Source organism: Manis javanica, chromosome 13 (genome assembly GCF_040802235.1).
Source record: "Manis javanica isolate MJ-LG chromosome 13, MJ_LKY, whole genome shotgun sequence".
In the NCBI taxonomy this organism is placed as follows: Eukaryota; Metazoa; Chordata; class Mammalia; order Pholidota; family Manidae; genus Manis; species Manis javanica.
Genome location: NC_133168.1, coordinates 33,191,184 through 33,210,904, shown reverse-complemented (window position 1 = coordinate 33,210,904; position 19,721 = coordinate 33,191,184). Strand labels below are relative to the sequence as shown.

Here is a 19,721-nt window from a genome sequence, read left to right as displayed (position 1 = left end):
TGAGGAGTATAGGAACAAAGGAAAAACTGAAGGAACAAAACAGCAGCAGAATTACAGAACCCAAAAATGGACTAACAGGTACCAAAGGGAAAGGAACTGGGGAGGATGGGTGGGCAGGGAGGGATAAGGGGGGGGAAGAAGAAGGGGGGTATTAAGATTAGCATGCATGGGGGGGAGGGAGAAAGGGGAGGGTGGGCTGCACAACACAGAGAGGACAAGTAGTGACTCTACCACATTTTGCTAAGCTGATGGACAGTAACCGTAATGTGGTTGTTAGGGGGGACCTGATATAGGGGAGAGCATAGTAAACATAGTATTCTTCAGGTAAGTGTAGATTAAAAATTTAAAAAAATAGAAAAAGAAAGAAAGAAAGAAAAGGGGGATTACTCCTTAACAGGATAAAACTATTGGTAAATCAAAGATCAACGCATGCTTTAAATATCCTTAATGTTGATCACTTAAAGGGTGTCAGATGATCAGCTATGGAGGTACTCTTTTCTGATAATATTCCTTTCTCTTAATTAAAAAAAAAAAAAAAAAAGCAGTTCCTGTGTGCTGACCTCCAATGAGTTCTGCACAGTGGTATAGAGGGCATGTCAAAGTGTGGGCAAAGGGTCTGTTTGTTTCTACGCAGAAGATCAAGGCCTAGCTTGGATACCCAGAAAATGAACTAAGATACGATATGAGGAGGAGCTTCCGGCATCAGCACTCTCTGGAGGACTCGTGCCGGGGGATGATCATCAAAAAGCCTCCACAGGGATCCGGACGATGCTGCGGTTGTGGCTGCATCCAGCCCACTGTCTCCTGGACTTGCCATAAGAAGGAGGAGGGAGATGTCTAGGCTGGCATGTGCATACAGTGAGACAACGAATTTGACTGGATCTGTACTGTTGGAACTCAACCAGGGGTTGGGAGGGGTGCAAGTTGTAGCACCCCAAAATCTCATGACTATAGACTATCTATGGTTAAAAGAACATATGGGATGTGAACAGATCCCAGAAATGGGCTGCTTTAATTTGACTGATGGTTCAAGTACAGTTGGAAAATATCCATCATATCATAGATAAATTTTCACAAATGCCTAGGGTGCCTAAATGGTTTTCTTGGCTTCACTGGAGATGGCTGGTAATTATAGATTTGCTTTGTTTATGTCACCGTATTCCTATTATGTTAATATGTGTGTGCAAATTAGTTAGTAGTTTAAAACCTATACATACTTAAGGTACTATACAAGAAGATATGTCAAAGAAATAATCAATCCTCCCAAGTTTCCTTCATATGCTACATCTATAGCTTTTCTTCTTCCTTCCTAATTACAAACCTTAAATAGAATTCGTGCCTCATATCGAATTTACCGAGTATCATAATTCCTCCAGGTGGTAAAGATACCTAGAGACAAGTGCTGGGCATAGAAGCCACAGGGCATAAATCTGCAAAGAAGTAAAAAGCTAACCTTTGCAAACAATATGGCTTCTCTCTCACTTACCAACTTTACATTTCCCTGTATGGCCCCGGAAGATGACTGGTTAGCCAGAGACGGGTAAGATTCCTCAAGGGAGGAACAACCTAAGACAGGCACAGTCGCAGGGGGGCCATCAGGTGAGAATTTGGGGATCAACAGAGGTGAGGCTCAGAACCTCACCCCCCCTGCTTTGAGAGAAATCTTCTGCATCCGTGGATGTCTTGCTGCCCTTGTCTAGCCTGGATTAATACTTAGTCCATAGGCACACACCTGATCATCTGATCATCTACATTTGCTTTCTTACAGCACTAAACTATGTTTTCTACCTTTATCTTGCATCTACCTACCACTTCAGCATTTTATTAAAAATAAAAATAATAATAATAATAGGAGAAATGTGGGATCAACATATAAATCAAGTACAAAAATCAAATGAATATTCATATTTGACCTGATGGTTTATAGGTCATATTGCATGATCAAAACCGAAAGTTTCTGTGATGAATGCCCTTGTACTGTTCACCATGTAAGAATTTATTCACTCTGTAAGAATTCGTTCACCATGTAAGAACTTGTTCGTTATGCTTCAGAAGATTGGAGACTGACGAGAATTAGGCTTGAGATGGATTAATGATTGTACATTGGGCATTGACCCCCCTATACTGAATTTTATTGTTGTTAACAACCATTTGATCAATAAATATGAGAGATGCCCTCTCAAAAAAAAAAAAAAAAAAACATGAGGACACTTTGGAGGATGTATGGGTCTGCCATCAGTAAAAGAGGCAGTGAAAGGAGTTAAGCCAGGCCTGCAAACAAAAGCTGAAGAAATGAGGTCTCCCAAAAAGAGAAACCCCCAGTGGGTATATTCAAGTCATCTCAGATACTAAGAAGTTGGACTTTCAGTAGCACCTTATCTCACAGAGCAAAGCCTCTATGGTAATACCTGAGCTTATCATAAAGGGAAATTGTACAGGTGGAGTACTGAAGCATTGAGAATAAAAGGTCCCCAAGTGGCAGTAGAAAAATAATGACCTCATATTCAGTCAGGTTTAATAATCTACTGTTTACCAGATGACATGTTCATTGCTGTAAAAGACTTTGACAGCTTTGTTGTGATGTTCCTCTAAGCTACTTCCTCAGCAGGCTTCACATGCTCAGTCATTTTTTTCTTCTTTTTCCTGCCTGCCAACCTTAAGCAGTTCAGCCATGAGGTCTCTTCAGAGCTTCACTCAGCCACCTACATGCCAGTGCCCCCCAGGTGTTATCCCTAAGCTCAGCTCTTACCCTTTGGTCCAAGAATTACCTGCACAATGGACCTGCCCACTACTACCCACCAATGGGAACTGTATTGGGATTTTTCTCCCCTAAATTCCACATCCACAGAGTTCATTCTCCCCAGGAAGATAGTAACATGATCTGGAAGCCTTGAAGAAGGAGGCATTGAAAGACATTGCAGACCAGTGAGGAAGCTGACAAAAGTATAGAGATGAGGGTGAAGGGGTGTGGGGAGGAGTAAAGGGGCTGACCTGCGGGGCACAGAGGCTGGTGAGCAAGAGAGGCAGAGGTGGCTGTGCAAGCTGGGACCTCACAGGCTCTCAAGAGGAAGAGACTGGCCTTGGTCCAGTGAACAGCTAAAAACAGATCAGGGACAAAAGTAACTGTATTGGGAAGATTAATATAACTGCACCCCCAGCCTAAAGAAAATGAACAGGAAAAATACAACCAAATGTTAAGAAATAAGGGAGGCACTAAGAGCTTGGACAAGGCAAGAGAAATTAAGGAGAAAGCATTTACTGACCATGGTGACTGAAGGAAGAAAGACATTAGAGAATGGCTTTAAGTTTTCTACATCAGTCACTCCACTTTAAAATGCCAATGCAAGAATAATCCAGATCCATTAAACTGGGATTTCTGAGGATGGTATCCTGTATGTGCTTTATAGCAGCTCCGCAAGCCATAGAGAACCACTAGCTTATAGAGCAAAGCCAATAGATTCTGGACTCACTACCTTTCAGTTAGCTTTCTCCTATTTCTGAGTGGGGCAGGTTTAACCCATCGCTAGGAGAGGTTTATAAACACAGAAGAAGAAGAAGCTGACACACATCCAACGTATAGGAACAAGGGAATGCCTAACTGTGGTTCTGACTGCAAGAACAAGAACTCAGTGGAGGAGGGAGATGACTGTGGACCAGGGTGTCCACTGGAGAGAACTTTCTAGAGGAACTGGACATCATGCAGACCTTAGAATGGGTGAACTGTAACTAAAGACAGACAAGCAGACCAGTGAGCCAGTGAAAGTGGACAAAGCTTTGTGTGGCAGTTTTGAGCAGGGAAGTGTGGATGCTGCATTTAGAAAGCAGGGAAGGCAGGTGGCCTCCCCAGCCTCTCTAAGTTGCTTCTCTGTGGTGATCCTCATAAAGGCCATGGGGCAAGCGCACCTTTCTTTCCTTTTCGCATTTCTCCCATTTGTAGCGGGCCGTTTGCAGCTACATAATAGTTTTTATTCTCTCTCAGTGTGAATACATGTTAACCTCACACTAAGAGATAAATGACACATGATCATTAATGTTAGTCTGGCATATTAATAAATCTTTGCATAGTGATGTTACCTGTAGAAGCCCTATTTCATTCTCGCTACAGTCCAATGGAGAGGGGAAGTCAGAGGTTGTCTCCATCTTACAGATAGGGAAAGAAAGGCTCAAGAATCTAAGTGGCCACCTTAAGATCCAGAGCTAAGTGGAGAATGTGACTGGAGCACTTGAGCACAGTTTTCTTTCTGCCATGCTGTTCTGCATCTTGCTGCTCCATTTGCATTTCAGTAGGTATCAGAGCCCTGTGTTAAAGGCATGTGGCTGGAAGGAAGGACTTAGGTTATCAACCTGGAGACATGAAATTGATTCTCTCAGTGAAGCCCTGAATCACACTGTGAAGTTATTGCCTGTGCCTCAGCGTAACTGGCCAGTTGTGTGATATGATCACAGGCAAGTCAGAGAAAATTATCCTAGTATGACTTTACCTGTTCATAAAATGGAAATAACTATCTGCTTCCTAAAATTTTTCTGAGAATTTCCTGAAATGCCACCTGTAGCATAGCAGGCCACTGTAAACCTCACTTTCTCTCCCCCTTCCCGTTCCTGTTTTACCGACTCACACAGCAAACAATGCTAAATCAGAACCACATCCTCATACCATCCATGCAAACCCCTTTTTATTGTGTCCTCTTTGCTTTGGCTTTTAGCCCTTCCTGTCTGTCACTGAGTCCTTGTGTTGGGCCACAGCAGCCATTTTTAGCAGCTCAACCAGCCAAGCATTGTCCCTCCTTGGTGCGATTGTGCCTGCTGGCTCCTCTGCCTGAAATCCACTTTGTTCTACTCATGCCCTTCCTGCTCCTCATTCTCCAGATGTCAGACCAGGGTCACTTTTTCAGGAAGAATTGAAGCAGGTTCCTCTTGCTATTTTTCTCACTGCGATTTTTCTTTGTTACTGCAATTTGTAACTATATCTTCTCCACTAGACTACAGATGCCCATATTGGCCAACCTCTTCGTAGCACACAGCACAGAATCTAGCACGTAAGTCATGTTCCACGAATATCTGTTGATGTGTGTGTTGAATGGATGCCGCTCTTGTCTCTCCCTTTTAGGATACCCTCCTATAGCCTCCTCACCAGATCATGCACTACGTTCCATAAAGAAAGCATGCCCGTGGAGCCCACTCCCATTCCCATTTCCTTCATTTTGTGACCCCAACATTTATTCATGCACTACGTGAATTAGGTTGTGTTTTCTGGTTGTTTCATGATTGTCTAATTGCATTATTAGTTTTTCAGGATTAGTTTTTCATTATTAGATCCTTCAAGATCATTTTTTGGAACCCTCCCCTCATAAACTGAGTTAAATAGCTGGAAACGCTATCAGTACTCAGTAATTTCTTAATAAGTAAACAAATAGAACAATCAACCTATCCAAGTATATCCCTTTTGTACAGAGATCATCTTTTCACATAGTAAATATGGAGATACCTTTGCAGGAAAACAATTTCTAACCAAACCCATTGCTGTAGTCTCTCTTCTTGGGTTACTCTTTTGAGTTTCAATAATAAGCAAATAGTCTTATCTTGAAAGGGGGATTGGATTTGTTTTTAATAAGAAAGACTGAATTGGAAGCTTGCATTTCCCCCAAAATTTAATAACAGCACTAGTAAAGCCTTCTACTCTTCAGCTCACCTTATTTCAAGTGTAGAAGTACAAAGCTTTCAGGTAAGCTTCTGCCACGATGTGAGAGTGTGACCCACATCACCGAAACAGTCTGACTCGCTGACAGCCAGGAGGGCTCCTCTGGCAGGAACATCTACTCTGAGCATGTTCTCAGAGTTAGTTGAATCCAGTACCAGGCAGAGTAGATGAAAGAAAAGAGGTCACTTGGAGCCATTGTCCTCAAACATTTGAGATCCTGATAGCTACCATTGATACCTTGGTAAGTAAAGAAATAGCTTTTGATCTTGCCCCCTTCCTCCATTCATAACTAGGACAAACCAAAAGACATGAAACTTAGAGGGGTCATTGCTATGCCCCAAATGATAACTTACTGAACTAGGATTTCAATTTCTACATTTGTCCTGTTATTCTGCAGCAGAATCTTCAGTTTGCTGGTTGCTCTGCTGATAAGCCTCAGGTTGCTCATTTTATCAGAATTCTTTGGATGAATAGCAACAATAACAACAAATATACATGCATATTTTTCCTTACTCAGAATTCCCATGTTATATATATATGTGTGTGTATTATTATATATTATGTATATAACATATATGTTATAATATATACATTTTAATTTACTTTGACAATTGCCGAGCAGGTTCTCAGGTTCTGTCTAGTTAGTATCTTTTCCCTTAGTTTATTATACTACTTGGCCAGGGAAAGGAAGGTAAGTTTTGCTAAATACTTGTTACACCAAGAACACCATCAAGGTATATGGTATGGTATCTATTGCTCATGTGACATCACTTAATCACTAGATTCCCATCCTTGCTTGGCTGCATGACAATCAACAGAGCCTATAAGGGCAACTACTGATGAATCCCTTCTGTCCTCATCTCTCAGTCTGCAGAAGTCCTGAAGGTTGATGGAGGGCCATGCTATTCAAACAGCAGGCATGGCTGAGACAGAAGCTCCTGGTGCTGGGAAGCCTTGCTATTGGGAGCCTCCTGTATCTAGTCGCCAGAGTTGGGAGCTTGGATAGGTAGGTGATTAAACATATACTTATGCCCATGAAACTTCAAGTGTCTCTTGACTTAAACTTCCTTAGGACATAATTTTAAATTTATCCATTTGTTTTCCTCCCTCAAAATTCCCCAGAAACATGCTTTTCTGCAGTACTGATTCTGATTTATGGAGCCTTTGAAAGAAAGAGATCCAAGTTGCTCAAAACAAGGTGCTTGTCAACATCCATTCGTATTCTGTGTGTGTTGACATTTGTTTTCAGAGAAGGGATAAAGCTGTGTATAGTAGAGTAACATTTATTTGAGCTCAGTGTGGTTGGTGTGCATCTGTTTATTGACCTCTAGCCATAGCAAAATAGTGATGATGTATTTATGTATCTTCATTTTGAAATTTATGAGTGAGCAATTAATGTGCTACCAGGAGAGTTAAAATTATGTATGAACCTGTAAAGGAGCTCATCAAGGTTGGAATCCATTGCCCTGGAAAGATGGATGCAAGCTTGGGGAGTTTTAACTATGTTAATTAGCTCTGGTTTCCAGGACCTGAACGTACCAGACAAGGAGCCTGTCACTCAGAGTAATTGCCCAGAAAGCAATGGAAATTCATGGAGAGGAAATTTACAGAGCTAGAGTTTGACTTTAAATAAGCAAACAGCTGAAAGATTCTAGGCCTGTAGAAGTCCCAGCAATAGCAGCCAGTTTTACATTGAACACCTCTGCACCGTCCCATACTCAGTATGATTGGAGCGATTAGAGAATTTCTGAATTGAGAAGCTTCCTTCTTTGTCCTTTAAAATTAATTCTTGTGCTGGAAAGACTGAAATATGTTCTCCATGAATTAAATTCTTGTTTTCTATGAAAATGCAGCCACACTTTAAAATAAAATTATTGTCCTTACAGTTTTTCTTTTATAATCTAAAAATCACATCACTTGGATATTTAATGAATAATATAGCAGTGTTCTTCATTTTCCTTCAGCGAGTGTCAGTTTTTATGGCTAAAGTGAATCCCTTTGATGTTTTTCCATTCAAAATTCCTGAGTAAACTTCCCACTTACTAGTTGCTACCTATGGGAAATGTATAATCCAGTTTATCCCTGACTTCAGGTAATTCCCCAAAGCAGTGCTTAGCTATCAGGGAAAAGCCTTGAGACAGTACGACTGTCCTTATGTCCATAAATGGAACTTTTATATCAACTCATTCCCAATAGCTTTCATCAACTTTCAATCATTTGTTTTTTATTGAGTATTTTTATAATCATTAGCACATTAGTTATTCAGTTGATGATTCTTTTCATTTTTAATCCAGTCCCTAGTTTCTAAATGGATAGCTTTTATAAAGAATCAGATTGCTTAGTGGACTTTCTCAAAACTCTCACATGAGAATTTGAGAAAATTGTCTCAAGTTGACAAATGCTTCCTTAGGCCTGTCCTTCAATAACTGAAGATGCTGCTTCTCAGTGGGGGGCTGAGCTCAGTTACTTCTAGTATCACTTCCAATCTTAAGAGTCCATATTTTTTAGTCTGTGAACCATGTTCAGAATCTACTCTTCAGGAAGTAGAAATAATGTGATATTTTCTCCTATCTTGAGTTAGGGAGTCCAAAACCCAGTTGTTCTGCAGGGTGTGAGTTCCCAAAGCTGAAGGTAGAAAGAGGAAGAAAGGAAAGAAGGAAAATGGCCCTTTCTAGAGGTGGGGAATTCCTTTCCAGCTCTAATGGGGCCAAGACTGCTTCTGCCACTCCCCGCTGGGTTCTGTGAGAGAATTAAATCCTATGGAAAAGGAGTTGATTGACTATTTCCTCAATTCTCCCAAAGATGTCTCTAGATCATTCTAAATGGATAGGGAAAAAGTAGTATCCATTACATTGAAGGGATTCCTTAGGAAATTAGCACTTGCTCTCAACCAGAACCCAAGAGCTAAAAGATGAATTTCTGATATCCCTATCAATGTCACAGTTAAAATATGTATGTGTTGCTACTTTGATAACTTCTGTTTAGAGCTCTAGCATATTAATCCTGTTAACAAAACTTACAAAAACAAAATTCACGTTTCTCTAAAATATTAACTGTGATGAACTACTTTTTATACTATTCTATATTGTCATATCTACAATGAGTATAAATAGTTTTTTAAATCACAAAAAACAAATATTGCAAAAAATAAAATATGTTTACATTTTCCATTAAGCATTATGATAGCTACTGTTTAAGCAGAGCACAGGCCAACCCCCTTTGTCCTCTGCTCTGCAGAGTGCCTTGGACTGGCCTTGAGGATTCTCTCCTCTCCCTCTGATTATAAACATTACAGAAGATAGGAAAGGTATAATAGTACCTCTTGAGAATAGCAAGATATGGCCTTATTGCCAAAGAGAAGGCATAGACTCTAATTTATTTAGGATAACCAGAAGCTTCAGTTGGAGGAACTGATTTAACAGCTATTTTAACTATTATTACACCCTTTAACAAGAGGGCTAAAATGCCCTCTTAGATAAACTTAGGGAAATTAAAATGAATTTCAGTTCAGTTCCAGAGTATACCCAAAAGTAAATGCAATTTACTAACCATATATATTGGCTATGCCAAATTGAATAGTCACTTCAATCTAATATCATCAGGATTGTTACCACACCCACACCTTTCTCTCTGAAAAAAGCAGTGGTGGTAGTTTACTATCTAGGGCAGTATTGAAGTGACTCCATCCCTGGCATTTCTTCTTTCATGAGCCTAAGTTCCTGACTTAAATGGGCTTGGCAATGAGGACCTGAAGTTTCTAGCCCTGCCAAGATCTTGTTGATTTCTGGTCCCAGGTGTGGTAGGTGATACACAGCACTTGCTGATAGCAGTGGGTTTGTTTCTGCATCCTGCAAAGTAAAAACATAATCCTGACCTCTTTAGATAGAAAGAGAAAGAGAGACAGAAGAAATATAGCACTTTTCTAGTTGTCCCCAAGGCCAACAGCAGAAATTCTCAGAGAATGAAAAGCTCAGCAAATGCCAAGATTGGATTTTGCAGGTTGATGATGCAAACAGCCAAGGGCAGAGACTGGGACCTCTTTCCAGATTATACCTCAAAGATTTTTAAGAGTTCTATGAGTGCTGCTGAGCTGCAAGAAAATATACTACACGAAACCCAAAAGACATAGCTTCCCAGCTGCCCTTCAGCCTCCTGGCTAAGATTATAATCCACCTTTCACGTTTTCTAAATGAGCCGTTATGGCTCACGTTAACTGGTGAGCCATTAAAAGGATATTAATATGGCTGGTGTCACTTGTCTGTCCTGTACTGTGAACATAATAAGTACATGCCATAGTCAATTAAGTTTTTGGTGAATAAAATTTTAAGAAGCACTAATAAAAAAATCCTATCAATTATGTGTGCTCCATTTTAGACAGGGTTGCTGAAAATAAAATTTCCCGAACATGTGCTCATTATGGTTTGCAGTGGGCTAGGACCAGTAGTTTTATTTAAGCATTTAGTGTCAGTCTGAGAGGGGAACCAGAAAAATGAAAAGTTAGCTGCAATAAACTTCTGAAAGTGTCTCTCTTTTCTTTTAGGCTACAACCCATTTGCCCCATTGAAGGCCGATTCGGAGCCCGCAGTCAGGCCGAATTCCCACTTCGAGCCCTGCAGTTTAAGCGTGGCCTGCTGCATGAGTTCCGGAAGGGCAACACATCCAAGGAGCAGGGTCGCCTTCGTGACCTGGTTCAACAGCTCCCCAAGGCCATCATCATTGGTGTGAGGAAAGGAGGCACAAGAGCTCTGCTTGAGATGCTGAACCTCCATCCAGCAGTGGTCAAAGCCTCTCAAGAAATCCACTTTTTTGACAACGATGAGAATTATGCCAAGGGCACTGAGTGGTATAGGAAAAAGATGCCCTTTTCCTACCCTCGGCAAATCACAATTGAAAAGAGCCCAGCGTATTTCATCACGGAGGAGGTTCCAGAAAGGATTTACAAAATGAACTCATCCGTCAAGCTGTTGATCATTGTCAGGGAGCCCACCACACGAGCTATTTCTGATTACACTCAGGTGCTAGAGGGAAAGGAGAGGAAGAATAAAACTTACTATAAGTTTGAGAAGCTGGCAATAGACCCTAATACCTGTGAAGTGAACACAAAATACAAAGCAGTAAGAACCAGTATCTACACCAAACATCTGGAGAGATGGTTAAAGTACTTTCCGATTGAACAATTTCACATTGTCGATGGAGATCGCCTCATCACGGAACCTCTGCCAGAACTTCAGCTCGTGGAGAAGTTCTTAAATCTTCCCCCAAGGATAAGTCAATACAATTTATATTTCAATGCTACCAGAGGGTTTTACTGCTTGCGATTTAACATTATCTTTAATAAGTGCCTGGCAGGCAGCAAGGGGCGCATTCATCCAGAGGTGGACCCCTCTGTCATTACCAAATTGCGCAAATTCTTTCACCCTTTTAATCAAAAATTTTACCAGATCACTGGGAGGACATTGAACTGGCCCTAAAATAGTAAGTCATACAACACTATGTGTTGTGCCCGGAGACGAGCACTGTCTCTTCAAGATTAAAATATGCACTTTTCCTAGACACAACTATCCAGTTCATTTTTCCATCTATACTTGCACATATGCAGTGTGTGACCAAATATAAGATCAGTTCTTTTTCTATTGAAAATTTACAAAATACAATTTGCTGTCTGCATAGTTGCATCTTTTAAGCTATTTACAAAAAGAAGAGGTGGTGGTTTGGGGGAAAAGTGACTTCAGCTATTCTAAAAGAGTTAGTCTACCTTTGAGTCAGAATTTGTCACCTACCATTTTCATAGATTTAAGCCAAAAGATTTATGTGTGAAAACATACCAATGGCTGTGAGGCTTCAGGAAGTAAAGGATTCAGTATGCATTCTTTTCTAAGGGCAAGCTGGCTCTTCAATTCAGATGCTGAATTGGTGTCATGAAAACAGAAAATACTATTTTCTTATTATTTAAGAAAATATGTTATCTCATAAAACTGACACTGTTCCAAAGTTCCTGTTGTGATTTTGCACTATCGTTTTCTCACATGGACCGTGGTGTCCCTGGTAGCATGTCAATCACATTAGGAAGTCGTCCTTTTACTTCCATGTTCTGTGTCAACAAAGAGAATGTCGTGTACATAATGTATATTGTTGTAAATACTGGTTTCACACTAAGTAATTCTATTTTGTAAACTGAATATGGCTATTTAATTTATTGTGAAAATTAAATTTATTGTGGTATTTAAAAATGGAATGGATTAAAATTACTCTATGTGCAACATTTTTTTTTTTACCCATTTTATTTTACATGCCCCCAAAATCAAAGCTGTTGTGCACATGAGAGCACTTGGAAATATGTGATTCTCTGTTGGATTTCTGTACCCTTGTGAAAATGTATTTATGAAGTGGGGTTGAGTCTATTGCAAAAAAATCTCAACCATCTGGAAACCTAGCATAATAGCCACCTCAAAGACAGCCACCTAGAGGTGCTCTGTTACAGCTGTGTAACAGTTAATTTATTTGTAGTTGCTGCTGTGCTGGGAGAGAGACAAAAATACCTTCACATAATTAAGGCATAGAAGAATCACTATATTATTTGAACTTCTAATCAGAGTCAAATCAGTAGAGACATTAAATAAAATAAGATCAGAAAATTTGTGTGGCCTTGGTACTGAAAGCTGCAGATGCTTCAAAAATGAATACAAACTCTCAGAACTCCCTAAGATGAAAAATATATCATTCTGCTCATAAATGATCAAATTGCACAGTGTTGTTATTACTAACATACATATATGGCTCTTAGTTCCTCCAGAGAAATTAATCCTAAATTGGGTGCTTACTAATATTAGATACAGTCTGTACCATGCTTAAATATAATTCTGAAAACTGTAGAAAGAGGTATCAAGAAAAAAAAGGTGATGGATTTTTCACAATCATGGCTGCTTATCCAATAGAAGATGGTTGAGGGAGTTTAACATCATACTGAGAGTGCCTAGAGAAATCAGCAAATTACAATGACTGTAATAAGTGTTGATTTTCCTCATGAATTGTTTATCCTGTCCAGTGATTTGATGGTGAACTTTTCAAATAAATAGCCCTTTTCCCTCCAGTGTTGGTATATATATTGCTTCTCAAGGTTCAGCCTGGGTAATCACCTCTACAGTTTCAATTAGCAGTGATGCTGTTCTCTCACAGTGGAACAGGCATGATGCCAGCACGCGCTGACAGGCCTGCCTTCTTGCTTACTGTGCAGTGGATCTAGAGTGAGAGTTTCCAGTCTGAATGTCAATCCCTTCTCCCTTAAACCATGATGAAATTAAAATACAGAATCTGGCATCAGTTATACCTCATTAGAACATTGATATTTCAAAACTTTGACCTAGGTTTTTCACCAGTAAAGTTGAAAGATGGCAATCTTTTCCTAGACTTACGGACAAACGTTTAAAAATGAATAGAAATTTCTCAGTGATTTTTAATAGCTTATTTTCTTTATTACATGGTTAATACATGTTCATAGCTAATAAATGAGAAAATACAAATAGCAAGAATAAAGAGTAAATTAAAATAGTCATAATCTGCCTACTCGGGGAAAACCACTGTCACTGTTTCAGTGTACATCCTCCAGATCCAAGGCCAGCAAACATTTTCTGTGAAGGACTAGACAGTAAATATTGTAGGCTTTGTAGGTAAAGATATTAAACTGAGGATTTTATGTAGACACTTGACAACAAGAGAGAATACAAATTACCATAAAACTCTTACTGACCATGTCCAAAATATAGAACAACAACAATAATAATAACTGAGTACAATTTTTTTGTAACAGAGGCCTACTAATGGTAAGGATGGAACTCTTTTTTGGGAGAGGCTAATATTTTAATAGCTTAATTGGAGCTCAAAGTTAGTGTTTTCACTAGCATTCGTCAAAATCTATTGCAAATGTTCAGCTTCAATTAATACTGATCTGTAATGAAATTTCATGTATTCATCTTTTCACACAGCCAGGTACTTCCAAATACTGATATCAATCCACAAGCCTACAATTTTAATTGAGCATATTCATTGTTTGGAACATAGTTTCAAAATTCTATTTAGATTCTCTTCCTATTTGCCTTTTAAGCATGGCATTAAAATGCAGATTAGTCACTTCCAATTGAAGATCACGTGGAAGCTCCTCAATTAAAATTAAATAGATTTTGAAACATGGTAATTTCCTTTATACTTGCATGGAGGTTCAAAAATGTTGTTGGAACTATACTTTAAGCTCTGAAAATATATCCACTAAAATTAGTGTGGGAATGGAGATCTAACTTCTCATTTTAACTTTTGAAAGCAAAGTGTAAAGCAGCCTGGGATTACTTGTGATTCAAGCAATGTTAGTTACCATTAAAAGGATATAAGTTTGCCTGTAAACACTGTTTTGGCTTTTAATTTTAGATTGAATTCATTAAGAAGCAATATCAAGTCTGCAGTAGAAGTTAATTTTCAAAACCATTGTTCAATATTAATGATTGCTTAATAAATTCATAAACAAAAACAATAAATGTAAGTTATTATTCAGAAAAATTTCAGTCTCAAGCCCAACTTCAAACATTGCAATAAAACCTCACTACTGCTAAGCCTCAGAACTGTGGGGTAGTAATGAAAATTAGGATATTTAGCTTCTATCTGTGACAAAAATTCATGGAAATGACAATGGTTAAGTCCACAACAAATGACACTATAGATTCATTTAACACATGAGAGGCCCAAATATTTTCTGCCAAGTACTTGCTGCTGTATAATACAATGAGTAACCATTGTTTGTTTTTTTATTAAAGCATCATTAATACACAATATTATGTTGGTTTCAGATGTACATCATAGTTGTTCAACAGTCCCTGTGATCAACGTCTATTGTGACTGCAAATTATTGTGCCCTTCTACCCTCTCCCCATCCCCCCCAATAATTTTTTATATATCTCAAATTTTTCCTAAACTTTGTGACTGCTACCAATGGTGTGTATTACTTTGACTTATGCTGACTTCATCATTTATTATTTTTATCCCAATAAGCCAGTTGTCTTGCAAATAGGTTTCAGCCCCAGGCAAGTTCACTATGGATTCAGTGTGACCAAAGATGTGACAGAAAAACATTCTTGGGGTGAAAGGGTCATACCCAACTTTATTCCCACAGTGGCAGGTCAATCACTAAAATCCTGTTCACTCAGAGCGAGTCCACATGCAGCAAGCTGGTCTCTGCCTCTGGGCCTTTCTGCCTGCACAGCCGCCCAGTATTTGTCCTCAGCACTGCCACCACTCCAGCCTCTGCTCTCCTGCAGCTTACCACAGTGTTGCCCAGACCACTGGGCAGGGCTGTTTATATAGAGTCAATAACAACGTATTGCCCACACATGTGTAGTGAGTTAGCCAACCAGGGCTAGGTGAGAATCCTGGCCACAGGAACCTTCATTTTATCCACACCAGTGTTTCTTCATCATGCTAAGAAAGAAACACTATGATTTCCAGTTCTGCTTCCTAAGTCTGAGAATTGTTTCAAATCCTTGGAGCCTCCCCACAGAGACCTAAAGTAGGAGGCCCAGCCTGTGAAGATATTTTTGGAGGTAGATTTCATTCCACTGGGTGAGGATAAAGTGAAGGTTCCTCTGGCCAGGATCCTCACCTGAACCTAAACTACTTGATGATGTAACTGGCCTGCTGCTAGGCTACTGTTTCCACATCCACAGGCAATAAGCTATTATTGACTGAGACACTATATAAAAAGCTCTGCCCAGTTCTCTGCACAGAGGCAGAGACAAGGAGGATTACAGACCTGCAGACTATTGGATGCAGATGTAATTCTAGTGTTCGATCTATCACTGGGAGAACAAGCCAGGTAATAAACCCTTTCACCCCAAGAACGTCCCATTGTCATTCCTCAGTCTCACTGAATCCATAGTGAACTTGCCTGGGACTGAAACCCATTGTTTTCAGACAGTGGGGGAACAGCCACAGCCACTTCTGATAGAGCTAGGAAGAGAGAAATAAAAACCCTATGACTTAGTAGCATACTTCCGCTGGAGGTTTTAAATCTTCTTATTTAGCAAAATGTTTCATCTTTTCATCAAACAAGCAGCTGACCTCTAGAGAAATCTCCAGCTCATTACAGTAGGTCCACTAGGGCTTTCTAATAAGCTACTCCTTTTACATCTGAAACTTCGTATTCCTTCCAGAGGTTTTAGTGGCACCATGCGGCTTTGTGAAACAGCTCTAGCTGCAAAGAGAAAAAACTAAGAAATAGTGAAGTTTCTACTGGATCATAAAGCTGAAACTAAACCATTTCGGAAACCAAGGAATTTCAAGTATAATTACACAAATAGGAACTAGAGTCCCAAAGGAGTGAGAGAAACTAGGGAATAGAGAGAAAAAGAGACATACAAACCCAGAGACAGACACCTTAAATTCCCAGTCCATCACCTACTATCCTGAAATCACCTCACCTAAGCCCTCAGCTGACTAAGGTACTAACTTTTCCTCCCAATTACACTGTGCTATAGAAAAAAAATCCAAGACATTGGGGTACTAAATGTATAATAAAGTAAAGGCATGGAAAACCCTCATTATCATGTCTGATTTTAGATTTAGTGTCTTTTAAGTTGTTGGACCAGCAAGAAATCAGTTGCCAACCCAGTCCCACTCAGGCTGACGTAGCCTCAAGAGAGCACCACCTGCAGCGTGGGGCTGGGACAAGGGCCCTGCTGGAGGGCAAGCTCAAGGACCTGCGGGAGCATTACCCGGGGCGTGAGCACTGTGGGAGCCAAGGACAAGTGCAGTGCAATTTCCAGCCCTGCCAATAAGCTCTTGCTTTCTCCAATTAGCAGTTTGCTAAATTGGATTGCCTTCATAAGCCTAATTGGAGAATTTTCCAGGGATGAAGAATTTCAAATGATCATAGTGTCTTCCTGCTAAAGTCTTTTGTACTCATTTTGCACACTCAGCAACCATTTTCCCACTTAAGAAAATAGTCTACAGTCTAAGTAAAAAAAGAAAACTTGACTGAAAACATTTTCCCTAAAAATGATGAAATACTGTAAAAATCTTAGCAATTTGGACTAACAAGGTGAAAATCAGAATATTTTTTTTTTTTTTTTTTTTACTTCATAAATTATTATACATTTATTCTATAAAATTTGTTTTTCTTGCTTTCATTTCAGCAAAATCCCCAATTATAATAAAATTTCATGCAATTTGTCTTTCTTTGACAGTAATCATCTAAACGGTTTTTTATATGCATAAAATCTGATTAATCTTAATAAGTTAAAATTAGTTTAAGAGCACTGAATTATTTTAATATGATTTTAAAAGGATTTTTCTTATACAATGCTCTAAAACCTCTATAAAAATTAAAAGACAAAATATAAATTATAGCTAATGAACATAAAAAATTTTTAATAAAATTATTTCAATAAAGTTGTCTTTTTAAATGCTTTTATCTATTTATTTATTTATTTATTTATTTATTTTTTTGACACGGAAATTATTCTTTTATTAATGCTAGAAGCAAAAATCTAAGCAATAGCATTTGTCAGGTGAATTTGGAACACCAACATAACCTGTTCCTTTTTTTTTTTTTTTTTTTTTTTGAGAGGGCATCTCTCATATTTATTGATCAACTGGTTGTTAACAACAATAAAATTCAGTATAGGGGGGTCAATGCTCAATGTACAATCATTAATCCATCTCAAGCCTAATTCTCGTCAGTCTCCAATCTTCTGAAGCATAACGAACAAGTTCTTACATGGTGAACGAATTCTTACAGAGTGAATAAATTCTTACATGGTGAACAGTACAAGGGCATTCATCACAGAAACTTTCGGTTTTGATCATGCAATATGACCTATAAACCATCAGGTCAAATATGAATATTCATTTGATTTTTGTACTTGATTTATATGTTGATCCCACATTTCTCCTATTATTATTATTATTTTTATTTTTAATAAAATGCTGAAGTGGTAGGTAGATGCAAGATAAAGGTAGAAAACATAGTTTAGTGCTGTAAGAAGGCAAATATAGATGATCAGATGATCAGGTGTGTGCCTATGGACTAAGTATTAATCCAGGCTAGACAAGGGCAGCAAGACATCCACGGATGCAGAAGATTTCTCTCAAAGCATGGGGGGTGAGGTTCTGAGCCTCACCTCTGTTGACCCCCAAATTCTCACCTGATGGCCCCCCTGCGACTGTGCCTGTCTTAGGTTGTTCCTCCCTTGAGGAATCTTACCCGTCTCTGGCTAACCAGTCATCTTCCGGGGCCATACAGGGAAATGTAAAGTTGGTAAGTGAGAGAGAAGCCATATTGTTTGCAAAGGTTAGCTTTTTACTTCTTTGCAGATTTATGCCCTGTGGCTTCTATGCCCAGCACTTGTCTCTAGGTATCTTTACCACCTGGAGGAATTATGATACTCGGTAAATTCGATATGAGGCACGAATTCTATTTAAGGTTTGTAATTAGGAAGGAAGAAGAAAAGCTATAGATGTAGCATATGAAGGAAACTTGGGAGGATTGATTATTTCTTTGACATATCTTCTTGTATAGTACCTTAAGTATGTATAGGTTTTAAACTACTAACTAATTTGCACACACATATTAACATAATAGGAATACGGTGACATAAACAAAGCAAATCTATAATTACCAACCATCTCCAGTGAAGCCAAGAAAACCATTTAGGCACCCTAGGCATTTGTGAAAATTTATCTATGATATGATGGATATTGTCCAACTGTACTTGAACCATCAGACAAATTAAAGCAGCCCATTTCTGGGATCTGTTCACATCCCATATGTTCTTTTAACCATAGATAGTCTATAGTCATGAGATTTTGGGGTGCTACAACTTGCACCCCTCCCAACTCCTGGTTGAGTTCCAACAGTACAGATCCAGTCAAATTCGTTGTCTCACTGTATGCACATGCCAGCCTAGACATCTCCCTCCTCCTTCTTATGGCAAGTCCAGGAGACGGTGGGCTGGATGCAGCCACAACCGCAGCATCGTCCGGATCCCTGTGGAGGCTTTTTGATGATCATCCCCCGGCACGAGTCCTCCAGAGAGTGCTGATGCCGGAAGCTCCTCCTCATATCGTATCTTAGTTCATTTTCTGGGTATCCAAGCTAGGCCTTGATCTTCTGCGTAGAAACAAACAGACCCTTTGCCCACACTTTGACATGCCCTCTATACCACTGTGCAGAACTCATTGGAGGTCAGCACACAGGAACTGCTTTTTTTTTTTTTTTTTTTAATTAAGAGAAAGGAATATTATCAGAAAAGAGTACCTCCATAGCTGATCATCTGACACCCTTTAAGTGATCAACATTAAGGATATTTAAAGCATGCGTTGATCTTTGATTTACCAATAGTTTTATCCTGTTAAGGAGTAATCCCCCTTTTCTTTCTTTCTTTCTTTTTTTTTTTTTAAATTTTTAATCTACACTTACCTGAAGAATACTATGTTTACTATGCTCTCCCCTATATCAGGTCCCCCCTAACAACCACATTACGGTTACTGTCCATCAGCTTAGCAAAATGTGGTAGAGTCACTACTTGTCCTCTCTGTGTTGTGCAGCCCACCCTCCCCTTTCTCCCTCCCCCCCATGCATGCTAATCTTAATACCCTCCTTCTTCTTCCCCCCCCTTATCCCTCCCTGCCCACCCATCCTCCCCAGTTCCTTTCCCTTTGGTACCTGTTAGTCCATTTTTGGGTTCTGTAATTCTGCTGCTGTTTTGTTCCTTCAGTTTTTCCTTTGTTCCTATACTCCTCAGATGAGTGAAATCATTTGGTATTTCTCTTTCTCCGCTTGGCTTATTTCACTGAGCATAATACTCTCCAGCTCCATCCATGTTGCTGCAAATGGTTGGATTTTTCCACTTCTTATGGCTGAGTAGTATTCCATTGTGTATATGTACCACATCTTCTTTATCCATTCATCTACAGATGGACATTTAGGTTGCTTCCAATTCTTGGCTATTGTAAATAGTGCTGCGATAAACATAGGAGTGCA

At 39.3% G+C, this 19,721-nt stretch overlaps 1 protein-coding gene across 2 annotated transcripts in view; it reads left to right on the top strand.

Moving 5' to 3' along the window:
- Positions 1-14,325, top strand: part of HS3ST5 (heparan sulfate-glucosamine 3-sulfotransferase 5) — a 133,097-nt gene extending 118,772 nt beyond the window's left edge. For both annotated transcript variants that reach the window (XM_037017622.2, XM_037017623.2), the window contains exons 2-4: positions 4,980-5,036; positions 6,566-6,704; positions 10,239-14,325. In XM_037017622.2, coding sequence (XP_036873517.1) covers positions 6,598-6,704; positions 10,239-11,169 — 1,038 coding nt within the window. In that variant the 5' untranslated portion in view covers positions 4,980-5,036; positions 6,566-6,597 and the 3' untranslated portion in view covers positions 11,170-14,325. The remainder of the gene's footprint in view (positions 1-4,979; positions 5,037-6,565; positions 6,705-10,238) is intronic.
- Positions 14,326-19,721: the final 5,396 nt, after the last annotated feature.